The sequence below is a fragment of the Podarcis cretensis genome (genome assembly GCF_951804945.1).
Source record: "Podarcis cretensis genome assembly, chromosome: 8".
NCBI classification, from domain to species: Eukaryota; Metazoa; Chordata; class Lepidosauria; order Squamata; family Lacertidae; genus Podarcis; species Podarcis cretensis.
Genome location: NC_137177.1, coordinates 59884205 through 59905469, shown reverse-complemented (window position 1 = coordinate 59905469; position 21265 = coordinate 59884205). Strand labels below are relative to the sequence as shown.

The 21265-nt window shown below is 41.9% G+C and overlaps 1 protein-coding gene across 3 annotated transcripts in view; it reads right to left on the bottom strand.

Annotated features, from left to right (window-relative positions):
* Positions 1-21265, bottom strand: part of ZNF423 (zinc finger protein 423) — a 311689-nt gene that overhangs the window by 95707 nt on the left and 194717 nt on the right. For 2 of the 3 annotated variants that reach the window (XM_079988711.1, XM_079988710.1), the window contains exon 6: positions 13005-13094. The exons of the other annotated variant lie outside the window; for it this stretch is intronic. In XM_079988711.1, the coding sequence (XP_079844837.1) occupies positions 13005-13094 (90 nt within the window). The remainder of the gene's footprint in view (positions 1-13004; positions 13095-21265) is intronic. 3 annotated transcript variants of the gene reach the window in all.

Sequence of the window (21265 nt, the reverse complement as noted above, 5' to 3'; positions counted from 1 at the left end):
AAAAGAGGCAGCAGCCCTGATGAAGAATTAAGGAGGAAATGTAATAACCTAATTCTTCTCCAATCTTCCTCGCTCCCTAGCCTCCCGCCCCGCGTGCACTTACGGCGCCTGCCCACCTCAATCCCTTTCCTTGTTTTGTCAAACAATTATGAGGCTTAGCAGTGTAAGTGGGTGAGACACCCACTAAGTTCGAAGGGAGCCGCTTGCCCTCTTGCACCAGGAGTCACATTGGCCCACTTTCCGCCTGGATGTCATTGGCTTTGGCGATACGGCATTACTGGGCAATTGCTGCTTTATGGCATCGCGGCTCTTCGTGACATTCATCTGTTCCCTCCCCCGCCTTCCCCTTTAAACATTTTCCCCTTAGATGCAGAGTCCTAACAGGTTTTCTCAATAGAATACTGCATACGGTATATGAAGCTATTAATAATTCTTCCTCAAACCACACTGTATGTGGCTGAGAAGGGGGGAATAAACTCAAGAGACTAAAAGGAGGAATTCTCAAACACATTACAGGGAGAGAGGGGGAAAATAACATTAATGCCTTCCACTCGCATGAATCCAGGCCAGGCTACAACAGCAGAGTACACTTTCCTCCCACACCTCATGCCCAGCTAATACGAAGACCAATCAATTGCAAAAAAATAATTCTTATGGTCAAGACACTGCTCTCTTGCTGTTTTAAGAAATCTACTTGGAGCAAGGAAGGTGTGTAACCCTCAATTCTTTGCTGTTTTTGTCTTTATCCCCTCTGGAAACCCAGAGTTCAAGGTGACCTTTGCTGAGAGGTAGGTACACCTATTGTTTCTACATGCATTCTGAATCTTCAGCCTCCCAATAATTAACGCCGGAGCTTAATGAAGTCCAGCTGCTGTCATGGCACAGGAGAAGCCCACCCTTATTTTCTTTTCCAAATACATATTTGGGCCACTCTAATTACAGCCTTTTTCTTTTTCCAAACCACCAAATTGAGATACTCTTGGCCTGGATCTCAAAACATGAGTGTTGCCAAATGAAGACAAAAAAGATCAGAAATTAAATTAAACTTTGAAGAGACAGTTTAAAATGGGCAAGAGCTGGAGAAAAAGGACTAGATTGACTTACAATGCTGGGAAACATAATGGCATCCAGCGCTACCAAGTGAAAAGGAACTTGTACCCTTTATCACTTTTGATCAGTGTTCTGATAACCTGCAATGCTTGTATTGTGTCAACAGGTGCCACTATAATGTAGCATGTGACAAGCCATTATAATTATTAGTCCCAATATAAGACATCTGCAAATATCTGCTTCTTCCATACTACGTCAGTGGTAAAGTAGGAGGGTGACTCCAGTTCTGTGAACAGAGAAAAGCCAACCAGGAGGAGAGTTCAAAGTGAGTAAGGGGCATGGCTTCATTTTCTCACTCTTGCCACCTCTCGCAGTTCAAAGAGGGCAAGTGAAGAGGTATCTACAACAAGCAGAGAAGCAGAATGGCTCCAAGGCTCCAGGGGTCAACAGCAGACCCACTCCCCATTTCTGTGGTGCATACCTCACAGGGTGCCTGATGATGCCAAACCACTAGCACCAGCCTCAACAGTGACTCCTACTTCTCAGGGAACTATAGTTAGGAGGCAGCAGGGAGGAAGTGGAAGAGAATAAATCTGACAAAATTCCCAGCACACTCGCCATTGCAGTATTCCCAGGATTCTTTGGGGATTGGCATTTAACTAGAACAGAACTCTCTGAACTGTACACATACTCCTTACATGGGCTTGGGCAACTCTCTCCCCCTCTCCTCTGACAGCTAAGTAGACATGATATCAAAGATCCAAAATTCCTGCAGCTGGGACCAAGGCAAGTGAAGGCTCAGTTTTTAAAAACAGTCTAAACTTCCCATCCTCACCACAGGCGTAATAACCCCCCTGCCAAGAGCTATTTTTAAATTTTTAAATCAACAATAACTAAGATCTTATTTACCTATCTTCTCCTTTGGCCCTCTGACAGTTACCTGGTTCGCCTCCCAGGACTGCAGTTAAGTTAAAATGAAAGAAGGTCAATAAAGCAATTTGAGCTTTTAGAAGGGTTCTAGACACAATATCTATTTAGCATATCGAAAGGAAATACACTCTGATCTTATCTTCTTTAGTACCTATTTGTTCCTGGTCCAAATTGAGTTTCTAAACCAACAAACCGATGCTGGCTAAAATCTGGATTACTTAATCTTACCCATTTTTTTTCATTTTACTATTGGTAACTTTTACACAAAACACAAAACTTCATTGACTCTGAGTAACAGTTGGCCTCCCGTGAGAAAATGCTGGACCATACCCTGAAGGGAAAGCTACTGGCACCTCAATAGGGTTTATTTTCGATTGCAGATTGATTATCTGCACAAAAGATAACAGGCCTGAGTTCTCCTTCATTTAAGCTGCCTCTATAATGAAGGGCAGAGCTCAGTCCTCCCCCCCCCCCTTCTTCTTTTTAGTTACTGCTGTGGATAATGATTTCTAATGTGATAAAAGGCCCTTAAAGAGGCATCATGGAAGGAAGCAGGCTAATTTACTTTCCTAGGAACCAATTTACACGTAGGAACCACATATTAATATGCATCAGGAATCCCAGCCTCCCACCAACTAGAGGGTAAACTTCAACCACTAACCAACATGGCAACAGTTATTGCAAGTCCAGTTCTACTATGGTTGGACGTAGTAAGTGATGGGGGGGAAGTACCTCCCCCCTCCCCCTGATTAGGTGTAGATATCTGTAATCTTGAAAACACATGATAGCATCAGTTCTGCCAATTCAGAAATCCTACCCTCTGTGCCCTAAGCTCTGTTACCCTGGGGTTTGAAATCTATGCAATGGCTGTGCTTGCTCGCCACAATCGTCCCTTTAAAGAGATGTGAGACACAAAGCAAGTCATGTTAAGGTTAAAATACTTTGGTCTGGTGGAGCCCTTATTTGAGCTTTGGATGCTAACGGTCAAATGAGACATGGCATTAATTTTTATGTGCATTTAATTTAGCATGGAAAAAAGCCCATCCATGTTAAACAGAAAAGGCATCAGCTGGGCAGTGGTGTGTGGTGTGATCATATGGTCAGGATCATAGCAGATGTGGAGGGGGAATTTAACTCTTTCACTCTCTGTTGTGATCCTGATTATAATTGCTCTTCCATAGCTACTATTTATAGTAGCTCACAACTGCAGAGAGGAAAGAAAAATTACATTCCCCCATAACACAACTTGTAATCTCAATAATTATTGTCCCCCCTCCATTGAATGATATTTGCATTTTTTAAAAAAAAGCCATGTGGATTAAATGCAAAGGTGCATTTAACATAAATCTGGATTGGCCCTAAGCGAGGACAGCAGAGAGCTGGAGCTTAAACCTATGTCTGCTAGATTCACACTGCCTAAGGAATGGGCTACCTGTTGTTTCCAATACAATAAAAGTTGACAGAATGTGGATTCAGAATGGCAGCTATTTCCTCTTAACAGAGGGTGAGAAATACCAACATGTGCAAGAAGTCCACAAAGGGACTAGGGTCAGGAATCAGAACTGTGTCGCTGGCTGAAACCTGCCTGAGCCCCAATTCATGTGATTTGTGCAAAACTGCGACAACTCAAAAAGCAACACTATTCCCAGCAACTTTGAGCCAGTCCTCAGTATGGAGGTGTCCTGTGCCTTCACCCACAAAGATCTGATTTCTAACTGTTCAAAGGAAAATGGGTCATCTGTCACTGTGACATCAGGTGCTCGACAGGTTGGACAACTTCCCATGGGGAAAGTGGGGGAGATAAAGATCTGGCTTGCTGGCCACTTCCAGTTCCCTGCCACTTTTTTTAAAGGGAAGCAGGATGTGCAGTTGTCTAATTCCTGGACCTGGGAACTGCCCACCCACAGTGTCTGTCTTATCAGAATTCAGCCTCAGCTTATTGACCCTCTTCTAATTGATCACTGCATCTAGGCTTCAGTTCAGGCTCTCCTGGCTCAGATGACAAAGCTGGGAGATATCAGCTTTGAACAATTCACGCCAACTATCCCAGTGACTTCTGTCAACAGCTTCATATAGATGACACGTAGCACCAGGAACAAGATGGAACCCTACAGCACCCCACAACATAACAGACACTGAAGCCAGGTATAGTTTCCAACACTATTTTCTGGAAACAGCCCAGCATGTAGGTGGGGAACCACCATAATGCTATACCTCCACGTTAACCCCATATTCATGCCAACTCTCTAAAAAGCTGTAACCTTTCAATTAATTATTAACCAAGGATTTCCATTTATTTGACCATCTTAAACTTTAATTTGATCAGAAATCATGTGAATTTATTCAACAGCGATTTTAATTTCTTGCTGCAGTTTAGACACTTACAATAAGAAGCTTCCACTCATCTCTGCAAGCACGCCTAGTCTACCAGATTGAATGCATGCTCTTAAAACAAACATACATTCCTTTAGACTGGGGGAAGTGCGATTCAGGACAGCCATGAAAAAGTATGTTGACAAAGTAGAAAATTCAGAAGCATCTGTTATCCATAATGAGGCTTTAAGCAGCACAGCTTTTAAGGATTCCTTAGCTCCCCCTTTTGTTCACTTTTCGAGCCTGCACTAATCTCCTGTATGTTTTCAATTGTTTTGCACACACTGTATCAGAATAATGAAATAATATAACATTGTTTAAAAAGGCTGACTACAACCATGAAAAAAAACCCCACAAACTTTTCAAAAGCTATATAAATTTCAGTTTTAAAATGTGGCTTTCTTGAAAGGTTGTTTTAAAAAAACCACTTGTCAAGAAATTGCATGAAAATCTGGGAACAGAAAGATGTCATTTGAACATAATACCTCAAACCCTAAACTCCACAGATCAGATTTATTTCTGGCCAGAAAATCTGAGAAGTTCCATTTCATTTTAAAGGCTGGGGACAAAAATCAACTGTGCATGTGGCTCAATGGCAGAGCATCTGCTTTGCATGCAGGAAGTCCCAGATTCAATTCCCAGTATCTCCAGGTACAGCTTCGAAAGACTCAAAAAATCTGGACGTGTGCAACTGGTCAGTGGAGACAACACTGAGCACTTACCTGGCAAGGTAGGAGGCAGCTTCATGTAAGATCTATAGTACAATAAGCCTGCAACGTACACACATTCAGCTTTACATATGTGGCCAAAGAAAAGTTAGAAACTAAAGGTGAATGGTTCCAAGGAAAATGACTTTGGCATCCCCACCCGCCATTGAAAACTGCCAATGGGCTTTGACCATACACCATTTTGGTTTAGGCACAATCCCCGGAACGTAACCCCTGAGTAAGTTGCCGGCTGACTGTAGTTCATAGAAAATCCACATTTGAGAAAATGATACGTTTCTCAAAACACCTTTAAAAAATAATATATACATATGGTAAAATGGAAAGCAAGCATCATGCTTGGGACATTTGAATATATGACCATTGTGAACTCTATACTTACTTTACCCGCATTTCCTGGTTAAGTTTTAGGGCAAAATTGTTCTCTATGTTCATTCTAACTGTAAGAACTAAAGATAAGAAAGCTGGAAGTGTCTGGTGAGTTTTATAACTACATATCATTTAAAACCAAAGCTGGGCAGAAATAAATATAAAGGGAATGAAGATTAGAGGAAAGAGTTGCCCACTGGCAAACACGGGGAGGAAAGAGTTCCCACTGGTGGGTAAGGACTGTTGGAAGGGGACCCTCAGAGTCCCATACCAAGGATCACCTCCCAATGCACAGCTAGACCTAAAAGAAGTCAGTATTAGTCCTCGCCCCCCCCCTTACTGTAAAATGGGGAAGGGAGGCTTCAGGAGGCTCTCTCATCCCAGGACATTGAGTTTAAGGTGACATTTGGAACTGGGTGGCGCTGTGGGTTAAACCACAGAGCCTAGGACTTGCCTAGGTTGGCAGTTGGCAGTTCGGATCCCCACGACGGGGTGAGCTCCCATTGCTCGGACCCTGCTCCTGCCAACCTAGCAGTTTGAAAGGACGTCAAAGTGCAAGTAGATAAATAAGTACCGCTCCAGAGGGAAGGTAAACTGCATTTCTGTGTGCTGCTCTGGTTCGCCAGAAGCGGCTTAGTCATGCTGGCCACATGACCCGGAAGCTGTACGCCAGCTCCCTTGGCCAATAAAGCGAGATGAGCACCGCAACCCCAGAGTCGGTCACGACTGGACCTAATGGTCAGGGGTCCCTTTACCTTTACCTTTACTTCCAAGTTCAGAGCTCAATCTCTTAGCTGCCGCAATGCTAGCTCAGGCTCCCCACAAACCTGGTTCTATATACTGATTGATTTAAATACTTACAAACCACACTTCCATATAAATTATCACAGAAAAACAACATCATGGTGTTACAATAAAAACGACAGACACATCAGTACGAGTTGGCTGGCAAAAAAATTCAAGTTTGAAAGGCCTGTCTGAATAATACAATTTTTCAGAACATTTCTTAAGAAAAACGAGTTGGGGTAGCTCCTGCCGAACATCTATCGGCAAGTTGCTCCATGGGGCAGAACTCTAAATGCTCAACTCCTCATAAAGGCCAGCCAAGCTCAGGGGCATGGGAGACCCTCAAAAGTGTCCCATCAGAAGACCTCAATGATCAAGGCGGAGCATATTGATGGACTTCAACTCCCAGATAGCACAGCCAGTGGTGAGGGATGATGGGAACTGTAGTCCATTAAGATTTGGAGGGCCCCATCTGGGAAAGCCTGCACCAGGTTCACATATGCCTAAGATACACATAAACGGAGGAGAAAGAGAGAGAGAGGTCTTTTGCCTTTGCTGCCTAGGAAGCGAAAACACCAATTGACTTCTTTAAAATCTCAATAGTATTTTGTCAATATTTTTTATTACAGCAAAGCAAGTATAAATATTTTATTGTAAACCAAGGACCTAAAATAAACAGTTTAGTAAATAGATATTACATTACAAGGAGGGAAAGGGGAGGGGAAAAAAAACATCTGTGGAAAAATGTTTGCTATGTAATTATTCTTGCTAGTTTACATTCGCTCTCGACGTGTGTCTCTCTCTTTCTCTCTCTCTCGCTACACCGTCTCGCTTGTTCTAAATCTTCTTCCTTGTTGCTATTATTAAAATCTTTAAAAGGTGCCAAATCTTAAATGAGGAAAAAAAATGATTTGCTAGAAATTATTCATATCACAGTGAGCCTCTACTAAACCTGGCAGGGGTGCAATATTTTCGGCGAAATTAACATAAAATATACAACTGCAAATTATCCAGGAAATAGCTATGTTCTTTACAACACGCATTTACATTTGGGGGAGGGGGGAAAGGAGAAAGAAGTGTTCCACTTATCTGTCTAACACAAAGCTGAAAACCGTCTTTTCCAATGCCTGTTTTAAAGGGGAAAGTAATAGATTTCCATGGGGAGCACAGCATTAAAGATGATATAACAAAATATGTGGTTGGCAAAAATCGACCTTAGATAATTACTGGAGACCACAATCAACAGTGGACATTCTCCAGTGCTCGTTGCTCGCAAGTCCATTTTTAGATTTGTTTTTCCTCCCAGCAGGCAAAATGCATTTCCTCTCCTAGGCCTAAGCCTTCCCTGCACATACAAGGAGACCAAAGGAAGAAGAGTAATACCATGTAAAATGCAAATCTCGTCGTAAATATTTTATAAAATTGTTGCATACATCCCAAAAGCTATAGGTCTTAATTGAGAGGAGGCTATGTTTCCAGTCAATATATGGAAATGGAAAATGCTAATTCATGTTTTTCTACTTATGAAAAACCCTAGAGGACAGCAAAACCACAAATGCACTCAACTTTAATATTATAAATATAATTTGGCTCCCTCTTTATAATCCCCAGCGTCCTGGCTTTTATCTCCCAGTGGCTGCAGAGGAAGAATTTGCACAGGCGCTTTTACATCATCTGCACAGGAAGTCAACCTTCGAGCTCTGCCAGCTTGGCAGAGGAGCAAGAGACTGAGCTGAGGAACTTTGCAAACAGGAACTGAAGCAAGATATCCCTGCACCCTTGCGTAGGAAATAAATGATGGATGACACCAAGCCCTATCAGAGCAGTGCAATGGTGATAACAGCCCTCTGCCACCAAGAATTACCAAACTTCAGCAGCCGCCGCCATTGCTAAGCTCTCCTGTCCTTCAAAAGCATCGTCCCTTCTTCCAGAACATTAGAGGGAGGCACCATCTCTCAGTGATGGATCACATCCTTTGCATGCAGAAGGTCTCAAGTTGAGGGGAAGAACTCTTACTTGAAACCCTGGAGAGACACTGCAAGTCAGTGTAGGCAAGAGGTGGCTAAACTGTAGCCCTCCAGATCTTGCAGGATTACAACACCCACCATCCTGAAACACGGGACTTGTTGGCCGGGGCTGATAGGAGCCAAAGTTCAAACGATAGTCATCCTTGGTTTAAACCAATGCCATACACATTTTACAAACTGAAAAGCACCTCAAATTTAGAAAGCCAAACTAGATGCAAGAGTAAATGCATGCCTTTTGCTAAGAACTTCAGTCACATGCCCTCCCAAAAATCTCTTCTCTATCATCATTCACCTAGTATGTTCTGTTTCCCCATGCCACCAGTATACCAATAGCTGTTAGTAGCAACAAGGAGAGGAAGCACACAACATTGTGACACTGCAACACAAACTAAGTTCTAGTAACCATCATGGAAGGTCAGCAGAGAACTGGCAACTAGGGTGGCAATGATACATTTACCAAAGCAATCTTCATGACAGAAGGAATGGAGAAATGGAAAGGCCACTGATTTAGTTATTTTCTCTCTATAGTAATAATTATTCACATAAAAAATATATTGACTGTTATTACATACTATATACATAAGCAAATACCACAAATCCATATTAAATTAAAGGGTTGTAGCCACTGTTAGTCTGTTAGTCCTAGTCAAAATAATGTATGTAACTAATTTAGGTCTATTAATTTCAATGGTTCTACTTGGAGTATAAATTGGCTGCATGCAGCCCAAAGTACACCTATAATAAAAAATCATAATTACTGCCATGTCCTAAATTCTTAAAAAACAAAAAGAAAAAACTAATGCAACAAAGGAGATAAAATCCTTTTTCCCCCTTATAAGCTGCAGAAATTTTGGCAACATATACGTAATAAGTTGACACCATTTCCAAATCTGTTATTTCCAGGAATCCCTTTAAATTCTTCAGAAGAGGAGTCATTACCCAAGTCCTAAAATCTGAATAGCAGCATTCCCCACCAATCCCCTTGACTTTCTAAAAATAATTTCTTTTCCAAAAGTATTTGATTAGCTACTGGTCTTGGGTTGCCTAGCATGAATGAAGAAGAGGCAGTACAGGCCCTGGGTCCTGGTGCAATGATTTCTTAGTAGGCAAAAGCAGGACCCAAGCACAATAACACTCTAAGACATGGGTAGGCAAACTAAGGCCCGGGGCCTGGATCCAGCCCAGTCACCTTCTAAATCCAGCCTGTGGATGGTCTGGGAATCAGCCTGATTTTACATGAGTAGAATGTGTGCTTTTATTTAAAATGCATCTCTGGGTTATTTGTGGGGCATAGGAATTCATTCACTTTTATTTTTATTTTCAAAATATAGTCTGGCCCTCCACAAGGTCTGAGGGACAGTGGACCGGCCCCCTGCTGAAAAAGTTTGCTGACCCCTGCTCTAAGAAGTATTGCTGCCTCCAACCGTGGAGAGATAGCACCACCTTTGTGGCTAATAGCCTTGTAAACTTCCCATCAGTCATTGATCTGGCCATTTGCATCCCTAACAAATCAGTGTCAGCCAGAAGATTCTGTGTCTGCAGAGACCATCTTTGCAACTAGGCAGCATACTTGCCTTGTGGAGCAAGAAAGTTTGGTAGACCATGCCTGGAGATCAAGGGAAGAATCTGTATTTCCTCCAGGGTTAGGGGAGAGCAAACATGTAAAGAGGAAAAGCAGACTGCCAGATGGCAGTTTAGGGAGAGATGGGAGCTATAATCTGTTTAAGTCCATACATGTGATTAAAGTAAGAAATGGACAACAACTGCTTGCATTTGTCATGTCCCAATGGAGAATCGACATTGAATAAAACAAGAGGGTCATATGTGTTCTCATCTATTTGACTCCTCACTGTTTGCACTACAATGTATGCACTACATCATTTGTATCTTGAAAAGTACAGCAGGGGTGGGGGGGGGGTGTTATAGGCGTTTGGACACTCAAATGGAAATGTCTTCTAGTTGTATTTCTTTCTAAGAGAGACTGTGACTGTGATACATCTCCCAGTATACTGTTATGTATTTTCCCCAGTGTGATCTTTTTGTATTTTTCATCATTCTAATTGCATTTCCCATTCATGCACCTGCTAAACAAGACAAATATTTAATCATTCCATCAACTCAAAGAACCCAATCTTTTTTTAATCCACTCACATGAAGAAAATTCAGATTTTCAAAGCTGTGGAGTCAAAAGACAAAACTTCTTACAGGGGTCAGAAAGCCACAGTGAGGAGCCTCCTAATCAATGTAGAAGCAGCCCGGGAGCGTGTAGCCAGGGTACTTTCCTCTCTGTTTACAACAGAAGTGATGCTGTCATCTGATGATGATGTAAACATGAGAGGGGGCATTGGACAACAAATCTGGCCTGGCACATGAGCCCTTTGTTTGATAAGCTAGGCTCACAGAGACTGGAACAAGCATACCCAGTGAAATTCACAGCTGATCAGGAATGTGAACCCAGGTCCCTACAACCAAAGTCCTACATCCTAACCAACACACCACCCTTGCCAGCACACTATTATATAAATCTTGGCTAATCCTAATCCACTGGACTCCTAATCCTTTGGCTATGAGGGCTTTCATGATGAGCTCCTGCACTTCAAAATGTATCAATACACCCCTGCACCTTGTTTGTACTCAATTAAGACCCAACCTGGACATTTACCAGTTTCATTTAAGCTGCCCTTTCATCAAGGAAGATGTTTTCATCGAGAAAGTAAGCAACTAATGCAGCAATTCACAGTTTCAGACCTTCTCTAATGTAAATTAACCAATGTCTTCTAGGAACTGTCTAATAATGTGAAAAACAGAAGACATATTCGTCCTACAAGCAGGGAGAGAGAAAGAGAGAGAGAGAGAGAGAGAGAGAGAGAGAGAGACTGTACAAACAATATCGACTCCACCCTGTGTCCAGGATGTTGCAGCGAGTTCTTCTGTTCGTATTACACAGTGAAAGGGAGATGAAGAATTGAAAGAAATTGAGGCTTTTCTTCTTCCCAGGTGCAGATAACCATGAAAAACTGAGCACTTGCTATAAAAGTAGCATAACTGTCTATGTTGCCTAAAGTTTGGCAAGCCAAAGCACCTCTTGAGAGGGCAGTTGCTTGAAAGATTTGAGAAGTGTTCATGTTGGTATTTCTAAGCACAAGGATTTCCAGTACCAGACCCTCTCCAGGGGCAAAAGAGTCAAAGTCTCCAATACCAGTGGGAGTTTTAGAACCACTAAATATTTTAGTTAGATGGGGTGACATGTAAGATGTTTATTTAAAACCCCTGGCTTGCACTTAAAAACCCCTTTCCCCTGACCTAGGTTACTCTGCAGGTGCAGCAAGGTTTGCTTTTTGGATGGGAGGGGGTTAAAACCAATGGTTTCCTAAGGGCTTTTGGCAGGAAAAGCTTGGCGCTCAAGTACAGAACCCCTCTTTGCGCCATTTGAGACTAATAGCTCCAAGTGGACCCTAAGTTGAAACCTGGAAAATCTGCAAGAGTTACAGGCTGTGACAAGAGTTATTAATGCCTCCCACATTGACTCAATAAATCAAAACAGATTTAGAGGAACTATTAAGGCTCATGACAAGAATCCACACTTCACTTTAATAATTCCCTATTAACATATTTAACTGCTGGGCTGTATATTTTAAACATTTCTTACTTTTGGGTATATAAGTAATTAGTGGCTTTTAAAAGATGCATTAACACAGAGAGAGAGAGAGAGGGAAAAACAGATAAAAACATTCAATTGATTTTTCAATATTCTAGTAGAAATCCACATTTGTTACATAACAACTCAGCAACATGGTATGGTGCAGTTGGGTATGTTTTGCTTTGGCTCTGCAATATGAATCAAATTTAATCTGAAGTTATTGCTGTTCCAGGATGGGGAGGTGTGTGATTATTTATTATTTAAAAGAGAGAAAATGCAGAAAGGTCATGGACTTGCCTTGGGTCTTAACTTCTCTTCTACTAACAGAATTAAATTTAAATCATGAAAAGTGGCTCTCTCACATCCTCCCACTTCTCTTTGCACCCACACACCCTGCCCCCTGAGGAGGGGGTGAGAGATCATTCGGAACAGCATGGCTACGAGTGCAGGAAGCTGCAACAGGAGAGGGCAGCAGAAATCATCCCCTTCTCCTTGTGCAAGTGTGGGCTTCCCATGGAAATCTGGTTGGCCCCTGTGAGAACAGAATGCTGGATGGGCCTGATCCAGTGTGGCTCTTCTTGTATTCTTAAGTGCTCACATAAAGGGACCTTGGGTCCCAGAGCAATGTGTACTTGTGTATGTATGTGAAATATGAATGGGTTTCTCCATGCCACCTCTTTATATCAGCCAAAGCACACAGAGAGAAAGGATGTAGGTGTTTCTGTGTGTACAACACTTTCATCATGGAAGCTTTTCATTTTAGCATCTCCCATTTCAAAACACATAAAAACAGCACGCTATTCTTAAAGCTAACTGACAACGCTACACAAACTAAAATGTCCTGTTAACATATATTTAAGTCTTTGTTCTTTGACCTGAATCATAAGCCCAGGCGCTACAGATGCAAAGCGATCCAGAGCTGGTCATATTTGAATGCATGACTAGGTCCAACCCATAGCAGCAAAAGAGTTTTAGAGTCTTAGGATCTAGGGTTCACTTTTTTATTTAAAAAAAAATCATTTCACGATTATGGTGAAGCTTGCTTTTGAAGGGAGAATGGTCTGAGGGCTCTTTTAAACATGAATACCATGTTACATCTCCTACCTGTAATAGCATTTTTCATAATCCTCCTCTCCAGTAATCCAGGAGCTGGAAAAGAATGCAAGGCCTCCCCATTTGGGGCCGGGGCTGCACCTACAGGAGACAGGAGGCAGAGACACTCAACTCCTCCCCACAAGGCAAGGAGTTGTTCATGGGTGAATTCAAAAACAAAACCAAGAAAGGGTGCAGAAGAGGAGGCATGCGGAAGTGACTGGGTTAGGGGAGGAGGCCTATGAAAAACACCATTACTGGTTTCCTTGGGCTTCAGTTTCCATCCATTTCAGATATGGAAACAAAGACCCCAGAGCCTTCGCTATGGATGGTGGTGGAGAAACATAACTGATAAATGCAACATGCAGTAGCCTCTTACCTTCTCATTCTGGATGTATTTTAAAGTTTCAGTCCATGATGTTTACAAGTTTATGACAGGCATTTTTAAACAAAAAACAAACCATATGTAGATATTTTCCCGGAGGATAGCTGTTTAAGTCTGTTACAGCGAGAGTAACAGAGTATTGTGGCACCTTAAAGTCTAACAAATGTATTCTAGCATAAGCCTCCGTAGACTACTAGTGTTGTGCTGGCATCTGAGAAAGTGGGTTCTAGCCTGCAAACCCTTATGCCAACATAAATGTGCTGTTTTTATATGCAGACAGCTTTTCTCCCACACTTCTGTTCAGAGCGCGTTTGTCTTTGGAACCATTTATACACTCCAGGTATAATGAACCTCTTGTTCAATGTAGAGCCTAACCAGGGAGAAAGATTATGGTACAACCCTCAACAGGACTGCACCACTTCAGTACATAAGAACAACGTGCCGAGTAAAAATGGCAGTCCCATTTGAAATTAAGGAGATGGGACCCGCCACAACCACCAGCACACTCAGAGCACCTCAGAAATATAGGTCCTGCTCAATTGAGTAGGTGTGGGAGCTGCCAGAGGCCGATGTGAACTGCTTTAGCCCCCTACCACAGGGCAAGACCACTGTGGGAGGAACAACAACAAAAGGAAAATACAAGGGGAAAACCAGGGAGATAAACTTTTTAAAACTGTGTGTGTGTCTGTCTGTGTGTGCGCGTGCATGCATGCACATACACACATGCACACACACACACAAACCCGGGAAAGAAGGAGGAGAATGTCAAGACAAAAAACCCAGGGATATCAATAAACAATATAGCAATCTCACCAGATAACACACTCCCAACCCCAATACTATGCCACACAAAACAAGGATAAAAAGAACAAACCCACAAACTAAACTATTAAAGAAATTTGCTCCCAGAGAAGATAAAGAGCTGACCTATCTTACTGGAGCCTGGGAAGATCTGGAGGACAGGAAGAGGAGGCAAGATACCATGAAGTCCCTGCCTATCAAGTCCAAAAGTGGGCATCATCCTACTGACAGCGCAGTCATGTAAATCAATGTGTCTGAATGCCGCTTCATGTAAAAAAAGCCTTTGGCTGTTGAAAAGCAGCAGCCCAGGGAGAAAGGTTTCTAGATTTCTACATGCAAGAGGGCTTGTTTTTGTTGTATATGTAGGGTCACATTAGAAAACATTCACTTACCCAGGCTGCTGCACTTTGAAGCGATACTGTTTCAGGAGAGCTTTCTCTAACTAGCTATGCAGGTAGCCTCTGAGAAATCTGATGACCAGTGGTGCAAACTAGCATTGATTTTCATCTACTCTTCAGAAGGCCATGACCTTTGGGCTAAACTGGCATGTTTCCCTGCCCTACAAACAATGGTTTCTTCTTTAAATCACTTTGTTCGTTAAAACAGGTTTTGAAATTACTCGAAAGAGTAAATTGGATGGCAATTCTTGCCAACTCTCGATAGCATTAGAAAGAATGAAGCAGCCTCCATGCATCAGGTCTTTATCAACTGTTCATGACTGAAAGTGGAAGGGGGGGGCAAGTAAAATTGACTAAGGAGAAACCTCCTTGATTTATCCGAAGCACTGGCCACCCTTGCCTGCAAACCGAGAGCAACATTCTACTTTAACTTGCACACAATGAGTTTGGCAGCAATAGAATAAAAAAACAATGCAGTAAAGACCATCTCTAACAGGCAGCCTCGTAGCTTAAAGGACCAGTTTAAAGTCTCCCCGAGGTTTGCAGTTCAATTTCTGTTGACCTTTAATTAAAGACGATACAGCAAATTGACACCAAGAGAATTAAAACTACAATATAAATTTGGGTCTATAACTAGCATCCAAACATTTTTTGTTTGCTGCTGAGTGCTCAGCCAAGTTGCAGGCTGAAAATCCTCTTGCTTTAGTATAATGGTTGTAACAGCAACATAAGAAATCTTTACTCATCCTCATCCTCAGAAGACGTCCAAATTTGGCTACGGCTGTTCTGTACCATTGACTGGGTGGGACAAGGAAAAGGTGGAGGAAAGGACAGAGAAGATGGTCCTCAGTTATTAAGAATGGGTCTCCTTGTTTGCTCAGAGCAAGCGTGATCCAGAGGTTTTTATAGGGGACAGGGAATATCACCTGACGGGCTCTACCCTACTGGTACAAGGAGACTTCCTTGGTGGGTGAGACTAATCTCTCTGTGGTACCCTCACTTGACCAGAGCTAAGCAGGGATTTATTATAGAACTCCCCACCTGACACCTCGTTATTTGCCAGTTCAGGAGCAGTTGTAGACTTGTGGGCTACGGGGGCACGGGGTACACACATACAAGTCTACAGTGGTACCTCAGGTTACATATGCTTCAGGTTACATACTCTTCAGGTTACAGACTCCGCTAACCCAGAAATAGTACCTTGGATTAAGAACTTTGCTTCAGGATGAGAACAGAAATCGTGCTTCGGTGGCACGGCGGCAGCAGGAGGCCCCATTAGCTAAAGAGGTGCTTCAGGTTAAGAACAGTTTCAGATTAAGAACGGATCTCCGGAACGAATTAAGTACTTAACCTGAGGTACCATTGTATATGTATGTAAGAGAGAAATGTGCCATTCTCACCCTAAATTGTGGAATTACAAACATTCCAAACAGGGTTCTATTATGTCATCTTTCTGGACACATAGAGTAGCCATCTCTCGAGCCAGAGACTGACAACCTGTGGCCCTGCAGATGTTTCTGAAGCACAGCTCTCATAACCTCTGCTCACTGAGCATGCTGACTGGGGCTGACGGAAGCTGAGCTCCAACAACAACCAAAGGACCAAAGATTCCCCCTGCTTGCCTTACTGTAAGCAGAACTTCACAGCTGCTTTTCTCTGTGTTGAACAGAAAGTCTTGCTGGAAACTAGCAAAGTAGAAGTTGCAAGTTATTTTCCCCCTTGCAGGTTCCCAGCTGGTGAGTTGTGGGGCTTATGAAGAAACATATGATTTATAGTCACATAGCTTTGATAGTGATAACGAAACTTGCAGAAAACATCTCCCTCATCCTCCCCAGCAACCCATAATTTTCATAGTAAATAGTGGAAGTAAAAAAGAATAGGTTAACACATTCTTGGTGTGTGTTTTTTTAAAAAAAATAAGTAATAAGAGAAAACTCAGCAAACTTTAAGGGAAAGTCTCTGCTCTGCCATACTAGTTAGCAGATGTCGAAACACCCCACATTGATGGAGATATGTGCTTATGCTAACTTCAGACTCGTCACACTGAAAACTCAAACCTGATTACAGAAAAGGTGTTTCATCAGCCACTCTGCCTTCCCCCACCCCCTGCATTTATGTGCAAATATGAAACCACCAGGAAAATGTTTAAACAGGTGTAATCACAACTGCACATGAAAATTGGGTTGGAGGGCTGGAAGGAATCTTAACGTGGTTAGGAGGGAGCAGAAGCAATATGAAGCTGTGATCACGGCCGATTATGAATGTATCATGCAAAAGGAGAATGTTGTCATAGCAGCTATAAAAATGTCAGTGAAACTGAGCAGCCATTACCAAAGTAGTAAATGAAAGGGGATGGGGGGGGGATAAAATGCAAAAAAGGAAAATGTGACTGAATATATTAAGGGGAAATTATGTTTCACTCCCAGAGTAGATAAAGAAGCAAAGCAAAATAATATTTGCTCTGAACAAATATGCACAGATAACAACAGGAAAAGAACACACACAGTGTGACTGGGTGGTACAGTTAATATTTTAAACAATGAACTTTGTTACAGAGTGGAACAATGGCAAGATGTGTACAGCTAGAAGTGAAGTCTGCATGCCTAACACCATGCGCACAGATTGCTCTGCCATACCCTCCCAACATTTCGCTGATGAAAATAGTCCCATTCCATAATGATAATTTTACTATTTATACCCCACACACCGTACTGGGTTGCCCCAGCTACTCTGGGCAGCTTCCAACACATATAAAAACATAATAAAACATTAAACATTTTTTTAAAAAAACCTTCCCTATACAGAATTGCCTTCAGACGACTTGGGAGTTGGATAACTCCACACCCTCCAACATTTCTCCAATGAAAATAGGGACATCCAAAGGAAAAGTGGAACATTCCGGGATAAAATCAGAAACCAGGATGGCTTCTCTAAATCAGGGACATCCCTGGAAAATAGGGACACTTGGAGGGTCTGCTGTGTCCTACACAAAGAGGTATCCCCATTCCTTTAATCAGAGAGGGCAGTTGTGTCTGTCTGTATCTTTCCATATACAGTAAATAGCTGCCTCTTTCAATTAAGTTAAGGGGTGGGGAAGGTATGGGCAACATGAGCTGTATTCACTGTAGACTTGCTCGCCCATCCCTATTGACAGCCAATCTTAACATAAGAAAGTAAGAAGAGGTCGCTGGATCAGGCCAATGGATCAGGCCATTTAGACCAGCATCCTGTTCTCACAGTCGCCAAACCAATGTGTCTGCAGCCCAGTCAGAGATCCCCTGATGTCACATCCTGTTTGGTCCTTAGCCTTCAAGAAAGTGACCTTGCTAAGAATACAGAGAAAGCCATATAGAAATTTAGCAGATCTCATTCTTCAGTACAAAGGGCATGAGAGCTGCATGGCTAAAAGATTTGGGTGGTGTTTTAAAGTTGTACAAAGGATTTCCTTAGTGGCAAACCATTGTATATGCATTGTTATCGCTGCCAATTAACATGTCAAACAGCTCAAGAAATATAAGGTTTTCAAAATAAGAAATTTGAGTGAAATGTATTATTCGGTCAAACTTTTCCATTGATGACTTAAATTGCCTTGATTTGAAAACCAACCCACTCTATTCCCATTAAAGTTTACAGCCAGGACCCAAAATATATTAAAACCCCCAAAGGCTTGGGTACTTCCAGCAGGACTTTCACCATTTCCCCCACTCCCCTTTCACCATACTATATCAGAAAGTACCAATACATAATATTTTGTATAGCACTTTCAAGTGTTCAAAGGGTTTGGCATGCCTTATCCATCTGTAATACTTTCAACAACCCTGTAAAATATTATTATCCCCCATATTGCAGATGGAGTGACTGAGAGAGAATGGCTTGGCAAAGGACGCCTTGTGACTTCATGCTATAGGAAAGATTCAAAGATTCCTCCCACCTTCAAAAGTTTGCAATACAGCATGACATTAGAGAAACACAAGGTCAAAAATCCTTTTGCAAACATAATACCCGTTACACAATGCTTTGGATCTCAGTTAACATATTTAAACCTGTAGATTGCATGAACTACTAAAGTATGCTAACTGTAATGAGCCCCCCAAAACTGTACATTTAAAAGGAGCAACAATTTGAAATATGCATTAAAGAAGAAAAAAACACTGGAGAGAGATTCAGAGTTCTTAATGTGTCCATAATTAATTCACACATTCAGCTGTGGAGTCCGGAAAATATGTTCCTGCTGATCATTTGCATGTAATACTTCAAAAACAAATCTGTTACACTTTTTATTTTTATCTGCCTTAATGCCTAAATGCTATTACAAAAGTTATTGCTTTCAAGCAACAGCCTCAACTGCTACCACATACAACTATTAGACTAAAGAGTTCTTCAGACATTTGACACAATCAGTGAATATCTCCAGGAAAATTAACTTATTTTAGCAAATGGCATCTTCTAAAATTGCAAGAAGCTGAAGTAACCAGGAACAATGGAAGGCTGTTTAATAAACAATCAAGAAACCAAGGATAATGTTCACCAGCCAACACTGACTAACTATCCCAATTTTAGGATCCATTCCAAAGCTACAATATTTCCATATGGAAGGAAATTCCTTGCTGGAAACAGTATATCATATGGATCCTGCTCATGGCCAGTCATTTGCAAATAATTACACCTGCAGATTTTTTACTCTATAGGCTGGATTGGACTATCATATTTCAGCTGAATGAGTAAAAATATGAAAGAGCCTTGCTGGCATACCTGCAGGCCCTTGGCTCCTCCCTGTGGAGCAGGACTGAACAAAGCAGGAACTCTTAAATTAACTACAGTTTCCCATTTCATCCAAACTGGGAAACTATGGTTAACAACTTCATAAAAGCCACAATATGACACAAACTTCAAACCATATTCAATATATTGTCTTGTTTCAAACCATTAGCCAGTTTCCCAGAAATAGGAAACCATGGCTAACTTAAGAGTTTCTGCTTTCTTCACTTGTTCATATAAAGGGAGGAACAAAGAGGTTGTGGGTGCAGCCAAAAGACTCGTTCATACCTCAGTATTAAACCAATATGTGACCTATAGGTACGCATTCTGGGACACTATAATTGCACATAGAGGGAAAACATGACATGCGATTGTCATATATGACTGTCCCAGGATGCATCTTTCCTACACAGAAGCAACACCTGTGCACAAGTTTTGTAATGTGAGGCTTTCCTAAGAATTGCTCAGTGTCTTCAGTTCTGAATAATGTTAACATTAAATGCTAAAATAACCTTCCTCAAACAGTTCAAAAATCCCACAAGCATATAAATTGAGGGCATAAATTGGTCCTTTATAAGTCCCTCATCTTGCATTCCCCTCAATTGTTCCTGGAGACTCAACATTGGAGAATGCAAAAAAGCCATGTAGATTCTGCGGTGCAAAGACAGAGTGGGGTGGACAGCTTGGTGAACTGTTTGCACCCTACGGGCTATTCACAATCCGCCCCAGGTGAATTCACAAGGCTTAAGAAGTTCTCACTTAACAGGCACCACATACATGTGTCCCTGAAGACTACTAACACGTAATGCATATGCATTCAATCTGAGGTAATACAGTAATACATTAATGCATTAATGCATAGGATGTGTCAATTAGCATTTGGAAGGCAAACAGAAACTGAAATGCACCACAACTTACTTCCTATTAAATGTGTTTAGGATTGGAATGTTAGCCCACTAAGGAAATGGTATGAATGGACTTTAATTCAAGCATTTCTATTTAAATGGAATGTACCTTTGCAAATGATAACTGACAACACCAAAAGGACAAACTATATTATATTATTATTATTATTAATCTAATTTAGGTGCAATTACTTCACGCTAACCACTGTTAGATTTTTGGTAATGGTTTTTCCTGCTCAAAGAAAGCACACACTATGCAACAATTAACCTGCAGATTTAGCTATTCTCACAAGAAGACTCCAGGGATTAAAATCTTTATAGACTTTGTGTGAAACTGCACCATCTTTATGGCCTGACGACTTAATGTAGTGGAAGCCCAACAGGACTACTACCAGACGGTCACACCATTTATACCAAAATATTCAATCAGATTTGTTTGGTTGGAGTCACTTAAGGATCGCAACTTGTGTGCATAGAGAAGACCAATATCAGCCACCTTTACTCCTGCGGTTCTAGCTGTGAATGGCATCACTTACATAGCCAAAAGGACACTCACAACCCAGGCACAAGACAGAGAGATGTCCACATTCCGAGGAGCACCAAGGTTTGCAAAAGTGAAACAAATCTTCTCAACGACAACAACAAAAAAGGCTCCCTTAAGCACCTTCATGTGCATAACTATGGACAATGGGTTGGCTTCCCACATCAGTAGCCAAAACATTTATGTTCAGTTGCTCCCTCCACCACTGGCACGGGAGGTACTGTGTGTCATTAAGCGTCTGCTGTGATCCCTTCTGCAGTGTGGCTGTCCTCTACACCCCCTGCAGAGCCAGCTACTGAGCATGCCCATCCTTCGAGGGATCTAACAGACAGCACACATCAGAGGCAGCGGAAGGTGGTGGGAGGGAGGAATAAGCGGGTGGGGGGAAAGAGAAGGGGAAAGAGAGAACAAATATACTTTAAACATTACCAGGTCAGCACAGGAGGAGGCAAGTAGAACAGAGGCAGCCAGAACTGCTCAAAGTT